At 38.8% G+C, this 26,517-nt stretch overlaps 1 protein-coding gene across 9 annotated transcripts in view; it reads right to left on the reverse strand.

Moving 5' to 3' along the window:
• OSBPL9 (oxysterol binding protein like 9) overlaps window positions 1-26,517 on the reverse strand; it is a 172,351-nt gene that overhangs the window by 131,688 nt on the left and 14,146 nt on the right. For 7 of the 9 annotated variants that reach the window (XM_036256505.1, XM_036256508.1, XM_036256509.1 and 4 more), the window contains exon 2: window positions 14,196-14,246. The exons of the other annotated variants lie outside the window; for them this stretch is intronic. In XM_036256505.1, coding sequence (XP_036112398.1) covers window positions 14,196-14,246 — 51 coding nt within the window. The remainder of the gene's footprint in view (window positions 1-14,195; window positions 14,247-26,517) is intronic. 9 annotated transcript variants of the gene reach the window in all.

The following is a 26,517-nucleotide window of genomic DNA, read 5'->3' on the forward strand; positions in this document are numbered from 1 at the left end:
AAGGCCCTCAGTGATTTGCTCCATGCCTACCTCTCACCTCTACAGGTTTATCAGTTGTCCCAAACTGTCTTCCACCAAGCAGCCTTCCTCTCCTTTTCATCTGAGTTTATACTACTTATTTTTTACATCTGGAAAGCAAAACTCCCTGTGCTAATCCATATATGGAATAGTATTCTATCATTAAGCAAAGTTATTTGTATGCTAACCTATCAAAATAGAATGGTAAAGAGACAAGAAAATTTTGAGGAATTAGGAGGTGGAAGACTTGCCATTCCAGATAGTGAAACTTTGTATGAAGCTATGGTAATTAAAATGATATGGTGAAAGAAAAAGATCATTGGCACAGAAGAGAAAGCTCAGAAATAGAACCACACATCTATGGGAGTTTAGTTATGACACATTACAAATCAGTTTTATCACTCAGTAAATGAAGCTAGATCAATTGGCTGCCTATATGGAAACAAAATAAAATTAGTATCTCATGTTGTATACAAAAATAAATTCCAAAGGTATTAAAGGTATAAAATGAAAATATCTACTTATAAGAGTGTATAGAAGAATATCTGTATGACAGCAGGTCAGAGAAGGCTGTCTTAAAGCACAAACCATGATACAAAAGATTGGTAGATTTGACAACATTCAAATTTTAAAACCTTTGAGCAACAACCAAAAGATACCACAATTAAAGAGAAAGACAAGCCTTGGCTGGGAGAGGAAATATTTATAGTACAACTGACAAAGGATTAACATCCAGAATATATAGAGGACCATAAATCAATAAAAAAAGAAAAGAAAACCCAAAAGAATGCATACAATCAGTAAAAAAGCAAAGCAAATTGTTGCCACTCTATTACTATTACCTAGAACAATGCCTAGACAGTTCAATAAATACTTGTTGAATCAATGGGTGATGCTTAAGCAGGTCCTCCAGGCAGCAGTATCTTTGGTGAGAAGACTGGACCTTGAGCTTTTCTGCTTCCTTCTGTATTGTGGACCCCTCTCTTCTCTCTCAACTATGTGCTCTTCTAGAGCAGAGATATATCATACTTTTATTTATATCCTCTGGCTGTTCCTTGTAAGAGCTGTGTCAGCAATCTGTGTCCCAAAGGAGTCATCCTGCTTTTTAAAAAATCATCATTGGAGTTGCTTTATGAACCTTGCCTTTCTCTTCTTGCAAAGGGAGATAGGCCCTAAAATAGCTGGACTTCTGTTTTGTTGTTGTGTTTTCCCCCCCAAGTCATGAAAGCAAAACTTTTTTTTTTTGGCACCAGAACTATGCTTCATGTCTGTAGTATGTTTCTGTGTATACTAGAAAGGAGAAGAGGGAAAGTCAGGAAATGCATCTGGTCACACTTGACTGCCGCTCCAGTTACTTTCTATCTGGGACTTGATAGAAATAGGGTTACCCTGTTGGTGCAGAGGGTCGTAAAAGCAGTGTTGAAATAAAAACGTTTCTACTTTTTTTACTTATTTACTTTTTTAATCCTCGCCCGAGTACATTTTTCCATTTTTTGTTCAGATAGAGTGGGAGGGAGAGAGAGGAAGAAAGAGAGAGAAAGAGACATGGATGTGAAAGGGACACATCGAGTGGCTGCCACCCTTACGACCAACCAGGGCTAGGGACAAACCACAACCAAGGTACACACCCTTAGCGGAAACTGAACCCGGGTCTCTCTGGACCTCAGGCTGACGCTCTAACTGCTGAGCCAAACCGGCCAAGGCTCCCTTTACCATTTTAAATGACTTTTAGAATTACTCTGTCAAATTCTTTGATAAGCCAGCCTTATTGTGGTTTTGACTGGAATCACCTGTGTTTCTAGATTAATTTAGGGGAAATAAAAATATACATGTTATTGAATCTAAGAGGCAAGAATAGGATATAGCTTTTACTACATTCAAATTTTCCTTTAATCTTTCAATGGTGTTTTATAGTTTTCTCCACCAAAGAAATATTTCTCTTATAAAATATATTCCTAAGTAATTTAGAGTTCTTGTTAGTATTATAAATAGAATTTAATTTTAAAATAACTTTTTCTAATTGTTTTTGGATCATAATGAGGAACACTATATGTTTTCTGCATATTGATTTCACATTCAAAAACTTCTGTAGATTCTTATGGATTGTTTTATGTAGACAATCATATCTGTAAACATCAATGCTTATTCTTCCCTTCTAGTCCTTTTTAAGTATTTTGTTTTTCAATTTTGTAGATCTTAACTATAGTACAGCTACAGAAACATCTGCAAATACTAATTTTGTTCTTATTTCCAAGCCTTATATCTTTTGTATCTCTTCTTGTCTTACAGCATTCATTATTTCCTCTAAAAACATAATATTTAAAGAAACAGCAAAAGCAGGCACTTCTGCCTCACTGCTGATTTTTAAAGAATACTATTAAGCACACTATAGCTATTTAGCAAATATCCCTTATCAGGTTAATAGTCTCTTCTATTCCTAGCTTGTTTAATCTTGAATGCATGCTTCATTTTATTCACTGCTTCTTCTGTATTTATTTAGATGGTCAAGTAGTTTTCCTCTTTTAATGTTAATATGGCAAATTAATTAATTTTAAAGTTAGCATCCTAGTAGTCCCAGAATAAACTCTATTTGGTCAAAATACTTTCTATTTATACATTACTGGATGGTTTGCTGTGTTTTGTTCAGGATTTTGACATCTATATTAATAAGTGACTCGGTCCCAAAAACTTCCTTTTGTTACTTTCTTCTTTGTGCTTTATCATTACTTTTCTTTTTCTAATTTTTAAAATTAGTTTTCAATCTATTTTATAATATATCTTTAAATTATTTTTATTAATTTGTTTTTGTTACAGATGTTTCTCCCCCCCCATTATTTTATAATATATTCAAGATTATAAATCAGACTGCCTTAGATGCAGTTTTAACATGTGGTCCCTTCATTATCATTCAGGTTTGAATATTTCATAATTTCCATTATGATTTCTACTTTTAAAAATGAATTATTTAGAAGTATGCATGTGAAGTAGCTACTGTTTTGTTAAGGAATTTCTAATTCGTTCCATTGTTGTTGAAGAATGTTATCTATACAATACTAGGGTTGGGGTATTCTTGTTTTCCATAACAATTTTAATTTTAAAGTCTATTATGTCTGATAGTAATACTGTTTAACTTTCTTTTGGTTAACATTTTCCTGAAATATTTTTCATCATTTTTCATTTAATTATGAAATAGTATAAACATTCAGAAGATATAATCCTAATGACATCTATGTACCAATCACAGGGACTCAACAAATGTTTACATCTTGGCCAAGGCAGGATATTTTTAGTGTCAAATTCATATGGAAGAGAGGATAGTTGCAAAAAAGCTACTGAATTAACAAAAAGGGCAAAAATTAATAGAGTAATTCTTCATAATGAAACGAGAAAACAACTGATTAAAGCAAATCTAAGGGGATGAGGGGGAAGGACAAACTTAAGGTTATACATTAATCTAAAAATAATGCCTTGCCCTGGCCGGTTTGGCTCAGCGGTTAGAGCGTCGGCCTGCGGTCCTGAGAGACCCAGTTCGGTTCCCGCTAAGGGCGCGTACCTCGGTTGCAGTTTGTCCCCGGCCCTGGTCGGTTGTGCGGGTGGCAGCCACTCGATGTGTTCCTTTCGCATCGATGTTTCTCTCTCTCTCTCTCTGTTCCTCTCTCTCCCTCCCACTCTACCTGAACAAAAAATGGAAAAATGTCCTCGGGTGAGGATTAAAAATAATAATAATAATAAAAAATAAAAATAATGCCTTATTGCATCTATTCTAAGATATCAATGATTGTAATATACATTCTAATGCCAGAGATGTTAACATATGAAAAAATAGTATAGAATCAATGAAATAAGGCACTATCAGGAGAAGTCAGCACTGAAACTATTATTAATCTGTCATGATACTGATAACCCCTCTTGTGAAGGACTAAAAGAAAGAGAACAGCCCTGGCCGGTTTGGCTCAGCAGTTAGAGCGTCAGCCTGCGGTCCTGAGAGACCAGGGTTCGATTCCCGCTAAGGGCGCGTACCTCGGTTGCAGTTTGTCCCCGGCCCTGGTCGGTTGTGTGGGTGGCAGCCACTCGATGTGTTCCTTTCACATCGATGTTTCTCTCTCTCTCTTTGTTCCTCTCTCTCCCTCCCACTCTACCTGAACAAAAAAATGGAAAAATGTCCTCCGGTGAGGATAAAAAAAAAAAAGAGAGAGAACAGGTGACACATCCCTCATGCAATCAGTCAACTCTGATGACAAACACGATTGGAAAATGGAGTACTCAGTTTCACTGGACCTGATAAAAAAGTATTACTTTAAGTCACATATGGATTCACAGTTTTTGAAAACTCACAATACATTTAGCATTAAAATGTTGTTGAATATAATTCATCTTACTTGGGTGATTCCTAAGGCCCTGTAGAATTCTTCAGAATATGAGATTCATCTTATCAATGCTAATTATTAATTACAACAGTAACTACCATTCATTAAAAACCTAAGTCCCAGACACTGTGTTTGGATACTTTTTTTTTTTAATATGTTTTTATTGATTTTTTTAGAGAGAGGAAGGAAGAAATAGAAACATGGATGTGAGAAACATCGATCAACTGCCTTCTGCACACCCACTACAGGGGATCAAGCCTGCAACTCAGGCACGTGTCCCGACTGGGAATCAAACCTGGACTTCTCAGTCCATGGGACGTCACTCGATCCACTGGGCCACACTGGCCAGGGATAGATACTTTTTGATATATCAATTTTCTATTCATAATTCCATGAGTAAATGATATGATGCCTATATCAGAGAGATAAAGAAAATGCAGAGCTAGCCCTGGCTGGTTAGAGCGTCGGCCTGGGGTCCAGAGAGACCCAGGTTCGGTTCCCGCTAAGGGCATGTACCTTGGTTGCAGTTTGTCCCCGGCCCTGGTTGATGTGTCCCTTTCATGTCAATATTTCTCTTTCTCTCTCTCTCTCCTTCCCACTCTATCTGAACAAAAAATGGAAAAATGTCCTTGGGTGAGGATAAAAAAAAAAGAAGAAGAAAGAAAAGAAAATACAGAGCTGAATAAATGAGTTATCTGAAGGCACAAAGCTAATAATGAGCAATATCCAGATTTTAATTCCATTTCACTTATGGCCTGTTCTTTTCTCTACCCCACACTACCTCTTTAATGTTACTACATCTCCATTTTTCAGATTTTACCTGGAAATGTCAGTATTTTGCTTTAGCTAGTATGTTGAGAAGGAGGAAAAATCAGACACCAGTACTTAACCAACACTTTACTTTTCCATCAAGACAAGGACACCATCTAGTGGCACACACTTTGCCACCAATACAGTCAAAGAAAGTACATGGGAAGGAAATGGTTTTTCACTCTTCTGCTTTCCTCAAATGGTTTTACGCTACAAGTTAGGAGTCTCTATGTTAACTCTTTTAGTCAAGAAATACAGGATCCTGCTCTGGCCAGTTTGGCTCAGAGGTTGGAGCATCGGCCCGCGGTCCAGAGAGACCTGGGTTCGGTTCCTGCTAGGGGCATGTACCTCGGTTGCAATTTGTCCTCAGCACCGGATGGGGTCGTGTGGGTGGCAGCCACTTGATGTGTCTCTCTCACGTCGATGTCTCTCTCTCTTCCTCCCTCTCTCCCTGCCGCTCTATCTGAAGATGAATACAAAAATTCATCTTCATCTTGGTTGAGGATAAAAAAATAAAATAAAGAAATATAGGATCCTGGTAACATTAAGGACTTAACAGGGTTTTAGAATGAGACAGACCCAAGTTCAATCCCAGATTCACCATTTACTAACTGTAACCTTGGAAAGTTACCAAAAAGTAGCTTTCATCTCAGCCTCCTAATATGTAAAATGAAGTAACCCCATTTACCTGACAGGGTTATCATGAAAATACAAGTATACATCATCTAGCACAGTGCCTAATCATAAGAGCTTCCTCAATAACTATTGGTTCCTTTCCCTAGTCTCCTTTTATGTAGCCTAAAACTACATGAACGTTTGCTATTTTTTTTTTTTTTTTTTTTAGAAAACATAAATTGCCTCATGTTGTATTTAACATAATTTCCACAGCTCCTTTTTATGTAAATTATAGTAAAGGCCAATTCTCCAACATTCATTCATTATTTTATAAATACAAAAAAAATCAACAATAAGCATTTTTTTAAGTACCTACTTACTATGTACCAGGCACTTGTAACAGTGAATGAGAACTCAATATCAAGTGGGGAAGTCAGACAAGTTAAAATGTAATAAGTACTTTCATGGCTATAAATGACAAATGTTGTGATAAGGCAGAGAAGGGGGATGTGGATCAGGAATGCTCCACAGAAGAACCAACATTTGAAAAGTGTCTTAAAAGACAGGCTCACCAGATGCAGGCACAGAAAATTCCTCACATAGAAAAAATATGTCAACTGGAAATACTGGGTGAAACACTCTGTAAAATATATAATTGTCTAACCATTATACATACACCTGAAATTAATACAAAATAATATTGAATATAAACTATAATTGAAAAATAAAATGTTAAAAATATATCTCAAGAGCAATGAGGGATAAAGAAACAAAATGAGGGAACATGAAAAAGTACAGTGTAGTTGGAATATAGGATGAAATGGATGGAGGAGGGAAGAGATGTGTGGTGTGAGTCAATGACAGCTCACTAAGCTCCTTTGGACTCTAGATGATAAATGCATACCAATCACCATCACTGTTATCACCATCATCCATAGCAGTTATGTATCAGTTGTGTACTATGTGCTAAACCCCATGCATATATAATTGCTAAGCCTCAGAACAACTTTGTGTGGAGAAGAGACTGTTCCACGATATGGGCTCTCAAGTTAGGTCAAAACAGAGATTGTTTCCCATAAATCCCTTCAGAGACTGTCTGACTAGCCCCTCCCCTATACTGCATGGTATGCTAGCTCATGCTGGTTCCTGTATCAGGCCATTGCATCTAAGCATTTCCCCCTTATCTGGGAGGGATCATACCCCAGTACCTCAATCCATTTGTACTGTTCTATATCATTCCTTAGTTTCTGCCATCCTGAATGGAGGATATCCATGCTGTCTTGCCACCACCCAAGACGCACTTCATATCTGAGTTCTCTTAATAACCTCTTGTAATGCTGGGGTTGTCAGCCTCTTTCTTTTGTTTCTCAGGAAATGTTCCCAACACTCTGCAAGTTATATAATGTTATCTTCTTAGAGGTTAAGAAATCTGCCCATTGGCACAGTCAGTAATGGGTAAAACTGAATGATACTCAGCCCCAGGTCTCTCTCTCTCTAATCCTTACCTGAGGGCATTTTTCCATTGATTTTCAGATAGAGTGGAAGGGAGAGAGGGAGAGGGAGAGAGACAGAAGAGGGAGGGAGAGAGATGGGAGAGAGAGAGAGATACATACACATCAATAGGTTGCCTACCACACAACCCCAACCAGGGCTGGGATGGAACCTGCAACACAGGTATGTGCCTTTGACTGGAATAGAACCCTCGACCCTTCAGTCCTCAGGCCAACGCTCTAACTACTGAGCCAAACTGGCCAGGGCTCTCTCTCTCTTATTCTTTCTACTATGACAGTGGTCCCAAACTTGGTTGTACAACACGATTTGGAGAATCTGTTTAAAAATAAAAGTTCCAGCCCTGGCTGAGTGGCTAAGTGGGTTGGAGCATCATCTGTATACCAAAAGATTCCAGGTTCAATTCCTGGTCAGGGCACAGACCTAGGTTGCAGGTCAGTCCCCGGTTGGGGCGCATAGGAGGGAGCTGATTGATGTTTCTCTCACATGAATGTTTCACTCTTCTCTCTTTCTCTCCCTTCCTTGCTCTCTAAAATCAATAAAAACATATCCTCTGGGAAATATAAAATAATAATAATAATAAAATAAAAGTTCCAGACCCTATTCTAAAACAGTATGTCTAGAGAGTGGTACTTGGGAACCTACATTATAAACAAACTCTCCAGATGTTTCTTAAATAGAAAGTCAAATGGCAGTCCAGCTTTTTTAAAAATACAGTTGACCCTTGAATAACAAAGGTTTGAACTGCACAGGTCCACTTACACATGAATTTTTCTCAATAAATACTATAAATGCATTTTCTCTTCCTTATGATTTTCCAATAACATTTTCTTTTCTCTAGCTTACTTTACTGTAAGAATGCAGTATATAATATATATAACATATAAAATATGTGTTAACGAACTGTTTATGTTATTGGTAAGGCTTCTGGTCAACAGTAGTTAAGTTCTGGGGGAGTCAAAAGTTATGTGCAGATTTTCAACTGCACGGGAGGGAAGTTCTCACCCCTAATCCCTGAATTGTTCAAGGGTCAGCTGTACCTCAACTGTACCTCTTAAAATACACACACAAATTACTAATTAATAGTTTCCATCTATGTACTAGGTGCCTAATCCTTACAAAAATTCTACAAAGGCATTATACTATCTGCTTTAAAAAAGAGAAAACTCAAGGTCAGAAAGCTTACAGGTAACTTTCCTCTTCCAGATGAAAAAACAAAGGGCAAAAATAAGATTTACACACAGGTATGTCTGGTTCTTTTCTGTGGTAGGAAGAATTCTATGCTGCCCCACCCCACCATGATCCTAGCCCCTGTATAATCTCCTCCCCTTTGCATGTGGGTAGAAACTGTGAATGATAAGATCTCACTGCAGTGATTATGTTACAGGATGAGTTATCAATGGATTGATTATATGGCAAAAAGGAGCTCACCTGGTGGGTATAAACTAATCTAATCACATGAGGTCTTTTATTTATTTTTATCAGGAATTTTCATTTTATTTATTTATTTATTTATTTATTTATTTATTTATTTATTTAAATTGATTTTAGAGAGAAGCAGGGAAGAGAGAGAAAGAGAGAGAAACATCAATTGGTTGCCTCCCACATGTGCCCTGACCAGGGATCAAACCCACAACCTGGATATATGCACTGACTGGGAATCAAACCTGCTACCTTGCCCAGGCCAGTTTGGCTCAGTGGTTAGAGCATTGGCCCGCCAGACTGAGGACTCACAGGTTAGATTTGGGTCAAGGGCACATACCTTGTTTGCAGTTTGGTCCCCAGCCCTGGTTTGGGTCATGCAGGAGGCAACCAGTTGATGTGTCTCTTTCACTTCGATCTTTCTTTCTTTTTCCCTTCCCTTCCCCCTTCCCTTTTCTTTCCTTCCTTCCTTCTCTCTTTCTTTCTCCCCACCCCCTCCCTCCCTCCCATTCTGTCTGAAAATAAATGGAAAAATATCCTGGGATGAGGATTTTAAAAAAAACAAAAACTGCCAACTTTGGTATACAGGATGGTGCTCCAACTAGCTGAGCCACACTGGCTAAGGCTAATTTTTTTTTTACTTACAGTTTACATTCAATATTATTTTGATTAGTTTCAGGTATATAGCAGTAGACAGACAGTCATATACTTTGTTTCCCCAATATTTCACATACCCACCTGACATCTACATAGTTACTACAATATTACTGACTATATTCCCTATGCTGTACTTTACACCCTTGCAACTATTTTGTAACTACCAATTTGTACTTCTTAATCCTTTCATCTTTTTCACCCAGCTCCCACCCCCTGAACCCCTTTCACCTCTGGCAACTATCAGTGTTTTCTGTATCTATAAGTCTGTTTCAATTTTGTTTATTTTGTTCGTTAGATTCTACATATAAGTGAAATCATATGGTATTGTCTTTCTCTGATTGACTTATTTCACTTAGCATAATACCCTCAAGGTCCATCCATACGGTCACAAATTGCCAAGTAATATTCCATTGTACATATGTACCACCACTTTTTTATTTATTGACTTATTTTTGTTAATCTTTTCCTGAGAAATTTTTTCATTGATTTTTAGAGAGAGTGGAAGGGAGTTAGGGAGGGAGAGAGGGGGGGGGGAGAGAGAGAGTGAGAGAGAGAGAGACATCGATGTGAGAGACACATATCGATTGGTTGCCTCCTGCACATGCCCCAACTGTGCCAGGGATCAAACCTGCAACTCAGGCAAGTGCCCTTGACCAGGAATCGAACAGAGACCCTTAGGTGCTCAGGCCAACACTCTAACCACTGAACCACACTGGCAAGGGCATGTATTACCACTTTTTTACCCACTGATCTATTTATGGGTACTTGGATTGCTACTATATCTTGGCTATTGTAAATAATGTTGCAATGAACACAGGGGTGCATATATTATTTCAAATTAGTGTTTTAGGTTTCTTCAAATATATACCCAGAAGTGGAGTTGCTGGGTCATAGGCAGTCCCATTAATTTTTTGAGAAACCTTCAGTTTTTCATAGTGGCTGCACCAATTTGCATTCCCACCATCAGTACACAAGGGTTTCCTTTTCTCCCCATCACATGAGGTCTTTTTTTTTTTTTATCCTCACCCGAGGACATTTTTCCATTTTTTGTTCAGATAGAGTGGGAGGGAGGGAGGGAGGGAGAGAAACATCGACGTGAAAGGGACACATCAAGTGGTTGCCACCCACATGACCCAACCAGGGCTGGGGATAAACTGCAATCAAGGTGCATGCCCTTAGCAGGCACTGAACCCGGGTCTCTCTGGACTGCAGGCCGACGCTCTAACCACTGAGCAAACTGAACAGGGCTCACATGAGGTCTTTTAAATAGTGTTTTCTACACACGGTAGCAGAATGGGAAGTCAGAGAGATTCAAAACACTAGAAGGATTCGATGTGGCATGTGGACTTGATGATAGAAGGGCCACATGACAAGGAGTATGTGCAGCCTCCAAAAATTAAGAGCAGATCTCAGCTAACAGTAAACAAGAAAACAAGGACCTCATTCCTACAACAATGAACTGAATTCTGCCAATAACCTGAATGACCTTGGAAGCAGATTCTCCCTTGGATTCTTCCTGAGAGCCCAGGCTGGTCAATACCTTAATTTCAGCTTTGTGAGACTTTAAGCAGAGAACCCTACTTAGATGCCTGATCTACAGAACTGTCAGATAATAAATGAGTGCAGGTTTTCAAAATGTGGTAAAATACACGTAACGTAAATTTACTAGCATTAAGTACATTCACATTGTGTATGACCATTTATCTCCAGGACTTTTTTGTTAATCCTCACTTGAAAATATTTTTCTTTTTTTTTTAAGAAAGAGAGGAAGGAAGGGAGAGAGAGAGAGAGAAACACTGATGTGACACACATCAATTGGCTGCTGCCAGCATGACCCCAACTAGGGCCAGGGAGCAAACCCACAACCCAGGTACAACCCTTGCCCAGAATCGAACCCTTGACCAGAATCGAACCCAAGACCCTTTGGTCCGAGGGCCGATGCTCTAACCACTGAGCAAAAACAGCCAGGGATATCTCCATGACTTTTTCATCTTCCCAAACTGAACCTCTGTTCCCATTAAACAGGAACTCCCCTAATCCTCTGCCCCCAACCACTTTTTGTCTCCATGAATTTGACTACTCTAAGTACCTCATATAAGTAGAATCATACAGTATCTGTCTTTTAATGATGGGTTTATTTCACTCAGCATGATGTTCTTAAGGTACATCTATGTATCAGAATTTTCTTCCTTTTTGAGATTAAATAATATTGCATTATATGTATATACCACATTTTGTTTATCTATTCATTCATCAAATGGACAATGAGTGCTTCCACCTCTAGGCTATTGAGAATAATGCTTCTATGAACATGGGTACGGAAATACCTGTTAGTCTACATTCAATTCTTTTGGATATATACAGAATGGGGCAAAGCAGGTTTACAATTGTTCATATGAAAAATAATACAATAATTAATAAATAATAATATAAGAATAAATTCTGGCCCTGGCCGATTTGGCTCAGCAGTTAGAGCCTCAGCCTGCGAACCAATGAGTTGTGGGTTCGATTTCGGTCAAAGGCAGGTACCTCAGCTGCAGTTCGTCCGCAGCCCTGGTCTGGTCGTGCGGGAGGCAACCGGTTGATGTGGTTCTACCATGTCGATGTTTCTCTCTGTCTCTCTCTCCCTACCCCCCACCTCCCATTTCTATCTGATGATAAATAGAAAAGTATCCTCGGATGAGGAATAAATAAAAAAAAGAATAAACTCTGTGTTTCACATATTTACAACTGTACTGCACTGTCCAACTGTATTTTTGCCCCACCCTGTATATATAAATCAGTGTTAAGTCCATTCATTATCTTGAAAATTGGGTAAGTAAAAGGAAATAATCAAGCTTTTATCCTATCTATCTGAACTGTACCACTGGGCAACCAAAAATAGATAAAGAGTCTCCTTATATAACTATCTCTAATAAAAATTAAAACAAATAATAAAATATCATAATTTTGCAACCCCCAAATAAGATAATTAATCTAGGTGCTGCTAGTATTTGCCTCTTGATGAAAGAACACACCACTACTTATAGTCTTGCCAAAAGGATCAAACCTGGGTCTGATCCAGTCTCTGGACCCCCCCCCCCCCCACTGCTAATTTACAGGGAAAGCAGAGTCAGAGGAAGATGCTGAATTGCAATCAGTAAAATCTAAACTATGGAAAACTACGAGTCAAAGGGTCTGGGTTCTTCAACAGATAAACTACAAGCAAAAGATAACAAGTTTCATTTTTAACGAGCAAGATAAAAATATAGAATTTAGGAATTCAAATCCAAGACATGATTACTAGAATAGAATAGTGGTAACTTTAGGAGACAGGGAGCTTGCTGTAATTTGAATGGGGGCACATAGAGAGGCTTTCAGGGTAGCTGGCAAAATTGTATTTCTTAACCTGGGTGGTAGTCACAGGGATTAATTATTAATTAAGCTATATTTAAAAGAAAAAAATACTTCATTAAAAGTAGCAATGAGATAGTGGCCCAACCCAGATTTAATTCAACTGAAGAGCTGTCTCAACACAGTTCTGTCAAAGTCTCACTATTGAGCCTACCTCAAGCCAAGAAAGCAGTTAATACCAGACTGAGTGGTAACTGAGGTCAATAGCAAGTGCTTAGAAAAGCAATTAAATCAAGAAGACAAAAGAAAACCAAAGAAAAAAACAGTAAACATTCTTTTAAAAATCTTTACGTTATCACATATACACCATCATCTGCTTAAAATAAGCCTGTCTCATTCCCATCCTGCAACTTCACCATACTTATTCCTATCTTAGTGCCAAAATTTGTCCATTAAAATTTGATTTCTTTCTCAGAGTTATTTCTACCAATTCACTAATGCTAATAAAGGCAATAATATAGTCACATCTTCAAAAGTAAGGGTGCAGAAAAAAGATAGCCAAAAGAAAGCAACAGAAGCCTGAAGAAGAAAAGGCTACTAGAAGCTGATTTACCTAGTTATGATAGAGGTGGCCCTTTTTTTAGATGTAATGGAATACTAGAAACTGTATCTTCAATTATGCATTATTTCTTGCCTTTAGCTATTTTGACAATGGTAGAAACTGAACAATTAAAAGCAGCATGAAGCTATAGGCCTGCACTGTCCAATAAGGTAGCCACTAGCCACAGGTGGCTACTGGACACCTGAAGTGCATCTTGTCTGAACTGAGATGTGCCGTAAATGTCAAGACACAGTGGATTTGAAAGCTTTAGTATTTAGAAAAGAATGTAAAGTGTCTCAATAATTTTTTTACTGATTACATGTTGAAATAATATTCTGGATATATTGGCCTAAGTGAAATATATTATTAAAATTAATTTCACCTGTTTTTGTCTACTTTTTAAATATAGCGACTGTAAAAATTTTCAAGTATATATGTGGCTCACATTATATTTCTTCTGGATATTGCTGCTACATCAACCATTATTAAATAATGTTGAACAGAAAGACCAAAGAAGCTAAAAGTAAGAATTTGTCAGAGTTTTTTCTACTATTTGCTCTACTACCAACACTACAACTCATTTTCCAGCCTCTGTCCCTGATTATAAAACAGAGGTTAAACAAAAGAAAATCAATAGCTACTTTAAGTCATGGATACAACATTAAATCATGGGCCAAAAAAATTTAGCCCTGGTTCTGGCACTGACTAGCAGTTATCCTGGAGAAATCATTTTTTTCTCCCTGAGCCTTAGTTGCCTGCTAAACTAAATTTAGCTAAACTAAATTTAGACTTCCATGATACTGTCAAAATATTTTTTTTCTTTCTGTCAAAATTGGTTTTCATAAAAATGAATAAATACTCACTCTGAGTCTAACACATCCTCGGCGAGAGCCTCTCATCATTTTGTCCTTGGACTAAAAGAAAAACAAAAACATTCAATGAATAAAAGATTAACTAATTGTTTTTAGAATCATCTAGGGATTAAGAAACAAAATTTATAGTAATATCCCTCCTTTCTCCTCATCCCTCTTCTCCACAAATCACTTAGGGATAGGACTTACCAAGTTTAAAATGAAAATGTTTTACAGTCTATACAAACAAATCTAATCATAGAATTTTATGTATGCCTTTAATGTAGCATATATTACACTATAATTTTCATTCTTCCATCATGCCCCTTAACTATAGATCAGTGTTTCTCATACTTTAATGAATTTGAGCATCATTTGCAAGGCTAAGAATCAGCTGGGGGTTTAAGAATCACTCCCAGGTCCTGACCGGTTTGGCTCAGTGGTTAGAGTGAAGGCTCGAGGACCAAAGGATTAAGGGTTCCATTCTGGTCAAGGTACGTACCTGGGCTGCAGGTTTGGTCTCTGGTCATTCGGGAAGCAACCAACACATCTCAGGAGAGAGATGTGTCTCTCTCACATCAATATTTCTCTCTCCCTCTCCCTCCCTTCCACTCTATCCAAAAAAAATCAATGGAAAAATATCTTTGGGTGAGGGTTAACAAAACAAACAAAAAAAGAATCACTCCCAAATGATTCTGACTCAGGCAGACAGAGGACCACATTTTGAGAAACATTACTTCAGTTTTCTCTCTCTGCAGTTTCCCAAATGAGTCACATTTGTTTGCCGCTTAGACTCTCCATCCAATAGTTCTTCAGCTTGGACTATCCTTGACCCTGATTTTCTGCCTTAACGTCACTGATCATGTATGTGCCTTACCTCTGTCTGGTTTGGATTCCCATCCCTGGGCTTCCAGAGTCTTCTGTGTATTCCCCTGTTGTGGCCTGCACCACCCTGTGCTATAATGGCCAACTTGTCTGACTCACCCATTAAGACTGCACATTCCTTAAGGGGTAGGAATTATATCTGGCTTATGCTTCACAACAGTGTCTGCAATATATTAGGTGCTCAAAAAATATTTACTGATGAAACGTTGCTTACTCTTTGTCTCTCCTACTAGAGTGAACTAAGAAAAGGTTGTTCTGCACAATAAGTCCTAGGGTAACATTCAATAAATAGTCCTAAAAATAAATTAGTGGTGTGTAATAAAATGAAATGAAATCTTAAATAATCAAAGTTTTCTACATATTTAATACCTCAATAACAGGTACTTTTCTTTTTCTTTTTAATCCTCACCCAAGGATATTTTTCCATTTTTATTTTTTCAGACAGAGTAGGAGAGAGGGAGGGTGGGAGGGAGGATGTGGGAGACTTTTTGCTTGGCATCCATTTTGTTAAAATCTGCTGTGCCATCTCCTGCCCCAAGGCAGGATATCTCTGCATTATCTCTGCATTTCTTTAAGTAAAATCTGCTCTGCCATCTCCTGCCCCAAGGCAGGATATCTCTGCTTTATCTCTGCATTTTGAACCATTTACTCAACAAGCCAGTCTTTGCTGATCTTTTGTTCCACCAATAACTTATCGCTTGGCAACAAATTATCTTGTTTTTCTGCTTCTTCCCCTATATATTGTGTGGATTTCTCCTGAATAAACGAGACTTGATCAGAACCCTGTCTTGTCTCCATTTCTCGTGTCTCTTGTCCCTCCTCATCCTCACTCCCCCTCTAGAGTCCTTGTTGCTCGAACCTGCGGGACGGGTCAGGAGGGAGGGAGAGAGAGAGAGAGGAACATTGATGTGAGAGAGACACATCAATTGGTTGCCTTCCGCACAACCTGGACCAGGGCCAGGGACTGAACCGCAACCAAGGTACATGCCCTTGACAGAATTGAACCCACGACTCTTCAGTCTGTGGGCTAACGCTCCAACCACTGAGTCAAGCTGACCAGGGCAACAACTGGTACTTTTCTGTACTCCCCTATGTAAGAAAGAAGTAAAATAAGTCAATATCATGAAGTTATGTTTTAAAGAACTGTCTCACTTTAAACCATAGATGTCCTACATTCAAAGTACTAAGCCATAGGCAAAATTCAGTTATAAAATAACTAAGTTCTAGGGATTTAATATACCATGATGACTACAGTTAACAATACTGTACTTGGAAATTTGCTAAGAAAGTAGATATTAGAAGTTCTCAACACACACACACACACACAAGATAACTATGTGAGATGATGAATATATTAACTAACCTTGTGGTAATCATTTCACAATATGTACATGTATGTCAAATCATTACATTATATACCTTAAATGTCCACAATGTTACATGTCAGTTATATCTCAATAAAGCTGGAAAAATAACACAATATTTCTTGGGGGATAGTTGCAGGTCTGTACATAAAGGGTCTGTCTTATGATTGTCATTTGACTACAGTACATTCTATGAACAAAGACCAGCAATTTTCAACCAGTAAGAGGCACACTGGTATGTCACAGAATTTTAAAAACATGCAATACCTGACTATTTAGTCAGAAGCACTGACCTCTTCTCCCTTAGACTGTCAAATAAAAAAATGGTAATAGCCAACACAACAGTAGCCATCTGGTGTGAATGAATCAAAATCATACCTATTTTTTTTTTGTCAGATTAGCAAAAAATATATTTTTGGTATGTCGCAGAATTTTAGTAATTAGTTTGTGTGTGCCATGATATGAAAAAAGTTTTAAATTGCCAAATTAAATAAATGAAACAGAGTTAGAAGTTTAGAAATAAACTCATACAGTTTTGGTCAATTGATTTTGACAAGGATGCCAAGACCATTAGAATAATCTTTCCAACAAAGGGTGCTGATACAACTGGATATACCTATATGAAGAGAATGAAGTTGGGCCCCTACCCTACATCATATAAATCCATTAAACTACTAATAATAAGGGAAAACTATTAAACTCTTAGAAGAAAACACAAGTATAACTCTTTGTGATCTTGAATTAGGCAATGCTTGCTAAGCTATGACACCAAAAGCACAAGCAAACTAAAAATACAGCTGACCCTTGAACTGCAGAGGTTTGAACTGTGAGAGTCCACTTATATACGCAAACCCATATTGTTCGAAGGTTAACTGCATTTTCGATCATCAGTTAGGAATATACATATATGGAAGGCCAACTTAAGTTATGTGAGGATTTTGACTGCAGGAGGCTTGGTACCCCTAATCCCCATGTTGTTCAAGGGCCAAATGTAAATAAAATAAACATTCATGTTTTAAAGGATACTATCAAGAAAGTGAAAAGATAAATTCTGGAATGGGAGAAAATATTTGCAAATCATATATCTGATAAGGGACTACTATCCAGAATATATAAAAAACTCTTACAGCTCAACAATAAAGATAAATAACCCAATTTGGCAAAGAATCTGAATATATACTTCTAAAACCAAATTGACAGGACAATTTCAGCTGGTGATAGTGTTAAAAAATAAAAGTTAAGTAGGGTGATGATCAGAAAGTTGTTGTGGGGAAGAAGAGTTCTACTTTAACTTAGATGACTTTGGAAGACTGAGGAGTTGACATCTGAGCTGAGATTTGAATTAGAGGAACCAGCCAAGTGAAGGATCTTGGGGGAAAGTTTTAGGCAGAAGGAATAGCATGAAATGATTTATTAGTAGGCTTGGTCTCCCATTCTCAGCAAGGGCTACTTCAAATTTTCTCCACTCTCCCACCAGGCACACTCTCCTTCAACAACACATTTCCACTTGGTTTTCTCATGAGTATTTCAAATTCAACATGTCCAAAGCTAACTCATAATTTTTTGTCTCAGCTCCTATCTATCTTCCATCCAAAGTCCCTCATTTTTGTCTCCTAAAATATCCATTTAACTCCACTATCACCACCCAATTCCATAACTTTACAACCCATCTCCTATGCTGCATCACCCACTCTCCATCCACTGCTCTCCTCCAATCTTTCTCCATAGTAACCATAGGAGTCTTTTCAAAACATAAATCTGAAATCACTTCCTTGACTAAAACAACAAAACAAGCACTGACCCATTTGTTTCAGCAATTAGAGAGCCAGTCTTTGGAACAAAGAGTCATGAGTTCGATTCTGGTCAAGGACATGTACCTGGGTTGCAGTCGATCTCCAGTCCCAGTTGGGGTTGTACAGGAGGCAAACAACGATGTGTCTCTCACACCGATGTTTTTTTTTCTCTCTCTCTCACCCCCCCACCCCCACCGTCCCTTCCTTCTACTCTCTAAAAAATCAATGGAAAAAAATATCCTCAGGTGAGAATTAACAAAACAAAAAACCAACCTAGTTCAATGGCTCTACATTGCTCTTAGGATAAAAACCAAATTTCTTAATTTACCCTCTACAGAGACCTTGTGTAGCCTTGCTCCAGCATACCTCTAAAGCCATCATCCCTGAGCCCTAGCCTTTCCTTCCCTGAACCAGCCAAATCACCTTTGGCCTTAGGACTTTTACATGGATTGTTCCCATTGCCTGAAGTGCCTCTCCTCATCTACCTTCACTTCCTTAACTGGCTAATTCCTATTTACCTCTCCCTTTCCTCAGGAAGAGAAGCTTTATATGAACCCCTGGACTAGAAACCCCATCAATCCCACCACCTGCATAATATTCTCTTATTCTCTAACCCTTTTCCTTTATAGTACTTTGAGGGAGTGGGGGGAGCTTCCCTGGATTTCTCAACAGTCTTCCAACATTTCCACATACCATAAGGATTAGATTTGTTGTTTTCCCCAACATGAAAGAATAATAAAAACTTCTTTTATTTCCCAGAGAAGGCCGAAAGGTTACAGACTGGAATAGTCCCTAGGCTAAGCCCCAAGGTAACAAGAAGAGGGGAATATCTCTCTTCCTAGGTATTTATATGTCCCTAACCCCATCCCCCAAAATGAAGCCCCAGAACTTGGAAAGGCCTCTAGGTTGTAAAAGCAGAGACCCAGGAGGCTATCTGACTCCAAGAGAGATTTTTTAAATACTAAAGGGTTGGAGTTAGGATTCAAGCTTATTATCTTTCTAAGGAAATCCTTTCAGAGGTGAGGGGAACAAAGGCCTCTTTCCCTTAAAAGCAGAGAAATATCATTTTTCCTCATCCCGCACCTGTAGGACAACTGACCTGGTTCTTATGGTGTTGTCCTACTACGTAAGGGCTAGGGCAGAGCAGCCCATTACATTTATTATGAAATCTGTCTCTGATCCAAAATACCTTGCATGTGCATTCAGGATAAAATTAATAAAAATGAATATTTAAAAACTCATCAAATATTAAAACTATATATTCTAGAAGAATAATAACATAGTATACAGTAAAGACTCAAAAAATATTTGTTGAATAAATGAATGATAAAAAGTATATAGATAAGTGCTGATAACCATTTCAAATTTACCTTGCCAAAATTAATTTCACAGACTATTCTGGAATGTACCTTTCTCAGACTCGGTTAATGTGAAGGATACTTGTACCAATTAAGATGCATACCATCTCTGTCACTCCAAACCCATCTATCACTAACATCACACCTATACACACTCCCAACGACCACTTTAGAAAAAATGACAAAAGCCCAGCAGACTAAAAGTACAAATCATATTATTTTCTATATGCTATTTAAAAGTGAACAAACTTCACCTTAGGTACAAGTAACATTTTGTGATTATAATCTCTGAAGTTCATGAGGAAGTTATCAATGAAACATCATTAAATAACAAGTAAACAGAAAATGTGATTTCAACCTCAAGCAGCTTTAAACGTCCTTGTGTACAGGTCAATAATCAATGAAAGATGCTAAAAGTTTTATTTATTTATTTTTTTAATCCTCACTGTCCGATAGCCTGGGAACTGGCGCCAGGTAACTTGCTCAACCATTACCAGCTTACCCAACCTTAACCCCAGCCCTGTTTCAGGAACTATTTGCCTCGGGCCTATAGATTAACCCCTGCCCTGTTCCAGGAACTGTTCCTGCCCTGTCCCGGGGCTTATAGGCCCACACTCTATTACACATCAGGCAGATATAAAAATCTGCAGACCCCAGCATCAGGGGCGGCTTCTAGGACTCGACCCCCGGAGTCTGTGAACCCTCCCGAAGTGTACCCAATAAAGCCTGATCTGGTTATTCGGCTGTTTGGCTCTCCAGTCTCTTCTCATCTTTTCGGTGGCGCCCCCGATTCCTTACACTCACCTTAGGGTATTTTTCTATTATCTTCAGGTACAGTGGGAGGAAGAGAGAGGGAAAGGGAGAAAGACAGAAACATCTACATGAAAGGAGCACATCCACTGGTTGCCTCCCGCATGACTCCGACCAGGGCTGGGGATAAACATGCCCTTGACCGGAATCAAACCCAGGACTCATTAGTACATGGGCGGATGCTCTACCGCTGAGCCAAACTGGCCAGGGCAAGAGTTTTGGGTTTTTTTATTGATTTTTAGAGAGAGAGGAAGGGAGAGGGAGAGAGAGATAGAAATATCAATGACAAAAGAACACTGACTAGCCGCCTCCTGCATGCCCCTAACTGGGGATTTGGCCCACAACCTGGGCACGTGCCCTGAACAGGAATTGAACCGATGACCTCTTGGTGCATGGGTCAATGCTCAATCACTGAGCCATATTGACCAGGCAAGAGTTTTATTTTTAAATAAGCCTTTTGTTCTATCATCCTGGAGGGAAAAAGGGGAGAAATTTCTTCTTTCATCTGACAATTACAGAAGCATGCTAAAATTGTATTGTAACATGGGATTTGTGGCTGTGAAATAAGTATTTGGAAACTAGTTTAACCCAAAACAATTTTTTTAAGTCCCCAAGTCAGAATGGCATGATGACAACAATGACCTGCATTCTCATGAGAAGAGTACATAATCTTGATTCAGAGTGGTCTGCCCGTTCTGTCCATTTCTTAAATATTTAGGGAAAAGTTATTTTAAGGGCACTGAGAACTACTGAGCTGAGTGTCAGTCTTAAGTCTGCTCAATGTATAATTGCTTTTCACAAAAAGTTAAAAGTCTAGTAGGGCCTCTTAATTGTCACACTCTGGCTATATTCAATTACTTTAGATGAATTTCAGCATACCACATAAAAAGCATCTTCTGAAGGGATGGTTACATATGTTTCAAAATAAGGTTGGCTCAGCGGTTGGAGCGTCAGCCTGCGGTACAGAGAGACCCGGGCTCGGTTCCCGCTAAGGGCACGTACCTCGGATGCAGTTTGTCCCCGGCCCTGGTTGGTCGTGCGGGTGGCAGCCACTCGATGTGTCCCTTCACATCGATGTTTCTCTCTCTCTCTCTACCTCTCTCTCCCTCCTGCTCTATCTGAACAAAAAATGGAAAAATGTCCTCGGGTGAGGATTAAAAAAAAAAAAGAAGAAATCAAAATATTCTCCATTTAGGCTTCATACTCATGTGAAATCTCTCATTTTAAATGTGCAAAAAATTTTCAATACTCCCAAGTATATATTTAAAACAAAATTTTAAGGGAGTACAATTGTTTGAAAAAAATACACCTAGATATATGTAACTTATCCTATAAACAGTATAATTTAATGAAATAACACACACTGTGACGTGAGAGAGGTAAGAATTTGAATTGCACTCCTATAAATGACTAGCAGTGTGACCTTGGCCAAATCATTCAAGTCCCTCGAGCTATAGTGTCCTCATTTATAAAGCCGAGATATCATTCACATAGGATCATTGCAAGTACTGAGTCAATACAAGTAAATCACTTAGCACAGCACCTAGCATATAAGAGGCACAAAGTTTACCCCACGTCCTTGATTCTACCTTAAATACAGCAGAGACCTGCACTCATTTTCTCTCAACCTAAGCTAACCCTATTTCCAACAGGACATACTTTCCTATCATTACCTCAGTCCCCTGTATACATACTACACGCACTACATACATACATGCATACATGCACACACCAATCTGCCTCAGTAATAATACATAGCCCCTACAAAAAACAAATAAGCAACAAAATAAAACAAAAACATATTTTCCGTCAGTATGCTCATATACTTCCTCAGTGGACCCTTTCTCAATCTAGTGCCTATGCCCAGATACAATTTACTACATTCTTCTCAATTTATGGACGTTGCTATTGCACTAGTTATTCTACTGTATTATAGTTATTTGTATGTCTATTTTCCTTGTCAGACAGTGGGTTTAATTAATTTTGTATGACTGTTATTGTCACGCTTTCTTCCAGAACCTAAATTATGGCTGAAATTTGGAAGATATTAGATAAATGTCTGCTGAATGAATAGCCCCCCTCTCCTTTCCCAGGCATTGCACTCATTCAACAAACATAATTCACTCAAAAACACACCCATTCATTCCCAATTAAGGCTATTTAACAATCTGAGTGAAACAGGAAACTTTTTTCCCATTTCTAATACCTTTCCACCTCCTCTAAATAAGTTTTTACAACTGCATTTAAAAATACCACCAAAAGCCCTGGCCAGTTGACTCAGCAGTAGAGCGTTGGTCCGCGGACCAATGAGTGGCAGGTTCCATTCCAGCCAAGGTTGGGGTTCAGCCCTGGTCCTGGTCAGGGTCATACAAGAGGCAACCAGTCAATGTGTCCCTCTCACATTGATGTTTCTCTCTCTCTCCCTTTCTCTCCCTCCCACTCTATCTGAAGATAAATAGAAAAATATCCTTGGGATGCCCTGGCCAGTTTTGCTCAGTGGTTAGAGCGTCGGCCTGAGGTCTGGAGAGATCCGTGTTCGGTTCCCGCTAAGGGCACGAACTTCGATTGCAGTTTGTCCCCGGCCCTAGTTGGGTCGTGTGGGTGGTGACCACTCAATGTGTCCCTTTCTTTTTTTGTGGTAACATTTTTTTTTTTTTCAAATCTTTATTGTTGGATGTAAAATATATTACAGATGTTCCACATTTTTCCCCCATTGACCCCCTCCTCCCCACTCCCGCCCTCCTCCCACCTTTTCCCACCCTATTGTCTGTGTCCATTGGTTATGCATATAAGTTCTTTGGTTTATTTCTTCCCACCCCCCCAACCCCTTTCCCTTTGAGGTTTGTCAGTCTAGCAATGAATTTGTGCTTCTTAATCCCTTCACCTTTTTCACCCATTCCCCCAACCCCTCTTCCAACTGGCAACTAACAAAATGTTCTCTGTATCTATGAAAATGTTTCTGTTCTACCTGTTCATTTTGTTTGTAGATTCCATTGTTGATAGATCTGTATTCATTGTCATTTTGTTTGTTCATACATTTTATCTTTTGTTTGTTCATACATTTTATCTTTTTTCTTCAAAAAGACCCTTCATCATTTCATATAATAACAGTTTGGTAGTGATGAACTCCTTTAATTTTTTCTTGTCTGGGAAAGTTTTTATATGTCCATCGATTCTAAATGACAGCTTTGCAGGATAGAGTAATTTTGGGTGTAGGTCTTGCTTTTCATCACTCTGAATATTTCTTGCCACTCCCTTCTGGCCTGCATAGTGTCTTTTGAGAAATCAGCTGACAGCCTAATGGGAACTCCCTTGTAGGTAACTAGCTGCCTTTCCCTTGCTACTTTTAAGATTCTCTCTTTGTCTTGAACCTTTTGCATTTTGATGATGATGTGTCTTGGTGTGGGCCTCTTGGGGTTCATCTTGTTTGGGACTCTCTGTGCTTCCTGGACTTGTATGTCTGTTTCCTTCACCAAGTTAGGAAAGTTTTCTGCCATTATTGTTTCAAACAGTTTTTCGATTTCTTGTTCTTGCTCTTCTCCTTCTGGCACCCCCAAGATGCGAATGTTGGCACACTTGAAGTTGTCCCAGAGGCTCCTTACACTATCCTCATTTTTTGGATTCTTTTTTCTTTTTGTTGTTCTGATTGGGCATTTTTTTGCTTCCTTATATTCCAAATTGATGGTTTGCTCCTTGGATTTACGTACTCTATTATTGAAACTGTGTAAATTATTCTTTATTTCAGTTAATGCCTCCTTCAATTCTAACTGTGTATCCATGATTTCTAACTGGTCCTTTTTTATGCTCTTGAGGCCCTCCCTAAGTTCACTGAGGTTCTCACTAAGTTCACTGAGCATCCTTATAAGCAGTATTTTGAACTCAGCATCTGTTAGGTTGCTTATCTCCATTTCGCTTAGTTCTTTTATTGGGGTTTTGTTCTGTTCTTTCATTTGGGACCTGTTTCTTTGTCTCCTCATTTTGGCTGCCTCCCTGTGTTTGTTTCAGTGTATTACTTAATGAGAGGTATGGGACTCGCTGAGACCAGATGCTGCTCGTTTGAAAGAATTTAGGAAAAACCTGAAGCAGGATCCAAGACAGGCCAATCCTATGGTTAAGCAAGTGGCAACAGCTTGGGTGGGCTTGGAAGTTGGGTGGGGCGGGGTGGGACCTCAGGGAGTCAACAGGGCAGGGCTACAAGTGTGAGCCAGGTTGCTGGAGTCCCAGGTATGGCAGACTATCTGCCGCCCCGGGAAGGGCTCATCAAAGGAACAAAGGCCTCTTAGAGCACATTTGTCCCCGAGAAAGCCCCCTCTCCAGCTCTTGCTCCAGTGCCAAACAGCTCAGTTCTTCCCTGTATGTCTCTGGTGCCCCTTGAGCTGCCTCCCCTCCAAGCTTAGAGGGAGTGAGTCCGATAAGTCCGTGCACGGGCCCTTTAGGGAGTTGCCTGGGGCTCCAACTGCTTCAGCCTCCCTGAGCCTCAGTTCCCACTGGTTTTTCCAGCCAGAAGTGATGGGGATTCTCTTCCTGGCACTGGAACCCTGAGCGGGGCACCAGTCTGGATGTGGCTGCTGCTTTAATTTCGTAGTTGTAGGACTTCCATTCAGCTTGATTTCAGGCGGTTTTGAATGATGGTTGTTTTGTAGTTTAGTTGTAACTTTGATGTGGTTGTAGGAGGATGTGATACCGCGTTTACCTACACCGCCATCTTGACTGGCTCAATGTGTCCCTTTCCCATCGATGTTTCTCTCTCTCTCTCTCTCTCTCTCCCCCTCCCACTTTATCTAAACAAAAAAATATCAAAAAATGTCCTCGGGTGAGGATAAACAAAAAAGGAGAAAAAAAAAAATATCCTTGGGTGAGGATTAAAAAAAAAACCACCAAAAAAAAACCAATTAGCAAAAATCATCACTGATAATGGCATATAAGCACTAAATCAAAAGAAACTTAGCACCAAAGTAACCACTTAATTGTGCCTTAATTATAACTGCTTAATTGTATTTCCAACAAGACAATAAACTCTTAAAGATTAGGTCAGTATATTTCTAGCATATATGAAGTACTCAAAAGTATCTTAAGTTATCAAATTGACTCACAAAATCTAACTTGGTGCTGGTATATGGTGTCATCATGAAAATCAGTTTAATTGGAAATATAACTATGGATTTACTCTAATTCACAAAGGAACCACATCTGGAAAAGTTCTGTACAAAAATATTCAAAACTCATTAGGAAAGATTAGCTTGCCATTTAAAGGAATTCTACAATCCTTTCATAAAGCAAAGAATGCCTCCCTACACTTGCTATATAAAGACACTTAAATTTTTATTTTTTTAAAATCTTTATTTGAATGTTAACTTTACTTTGCTTAAAATAAATCTGTATTAAAGATCAAGCAAGGCCCTAGCCAGGTAGCTCAGTTCGTTAGAGTATTATCCCCATACTCCAAGGTTGCAGGTTGGATCTCAGGTCAAAGCACATACAAGAAGCAAACAATGAATGCATTAATAAGTGGAACAATAAGTTGATGTTTCCCTCTTTCTCTTTTTCTCTTTCTCTCTCTCTCCTTCCCCTCCTCTACCTTACTCTCTCTAAAATTAATAAGATATACTCAGGTGAGAATTTAAAAAAAAAAGTCTCACCTAACTTACTCTAAATCTCTCACAGCTAAAAGTGAGGTCTCCTAACTTTTTAACACACAGCAGCCCACCTCACCTTTCTTAAGGTAGTTATTACTTCAATCTTGTGTGAAAATAATGTATGTGCATGCCTCATCAATTCTCTTGGAGGACAATCCTCGTGCCCTTCCCCCCAACACCCCTGCTACACTTTTGTGAAGAATAAACATTTACTAAATTGATGATACAAGACATGTGGATAATGAATATGGACAAAGAGAAAAGTGGTCTCCCTCCTTTTAACATAAATGTAAACACTGCTTCAGTATTGAGTCACATGTTAGTTCATTTCCAACAGCATGTGAGGTTGTTCTCCTAAACTAGTGGATCATGGACCATAAACTTTCACCTTGTACCATATACTAATGGAACACATGTGGGCAACCTGCTAGGCAAAACTAAGCTATAACAAAAGAAATCACAAGAGGCTGGCTTTAGGGTATGGAATG

Source organism: Molossus molossus, unplaced genomic scaffold (assembly GCF_014108415.1).
Source record: "Molossus molossus isolate mMolMol1 unplaced genomic scaffold, mMolMol1.p scaffold_m16_p_12, whole genome shotgun sequence".
NCBI lineage: Eukaryota > Metazoa > Chordata > Mammalia > Chiroptera > Molossidae > Molossus > Molossus molossus.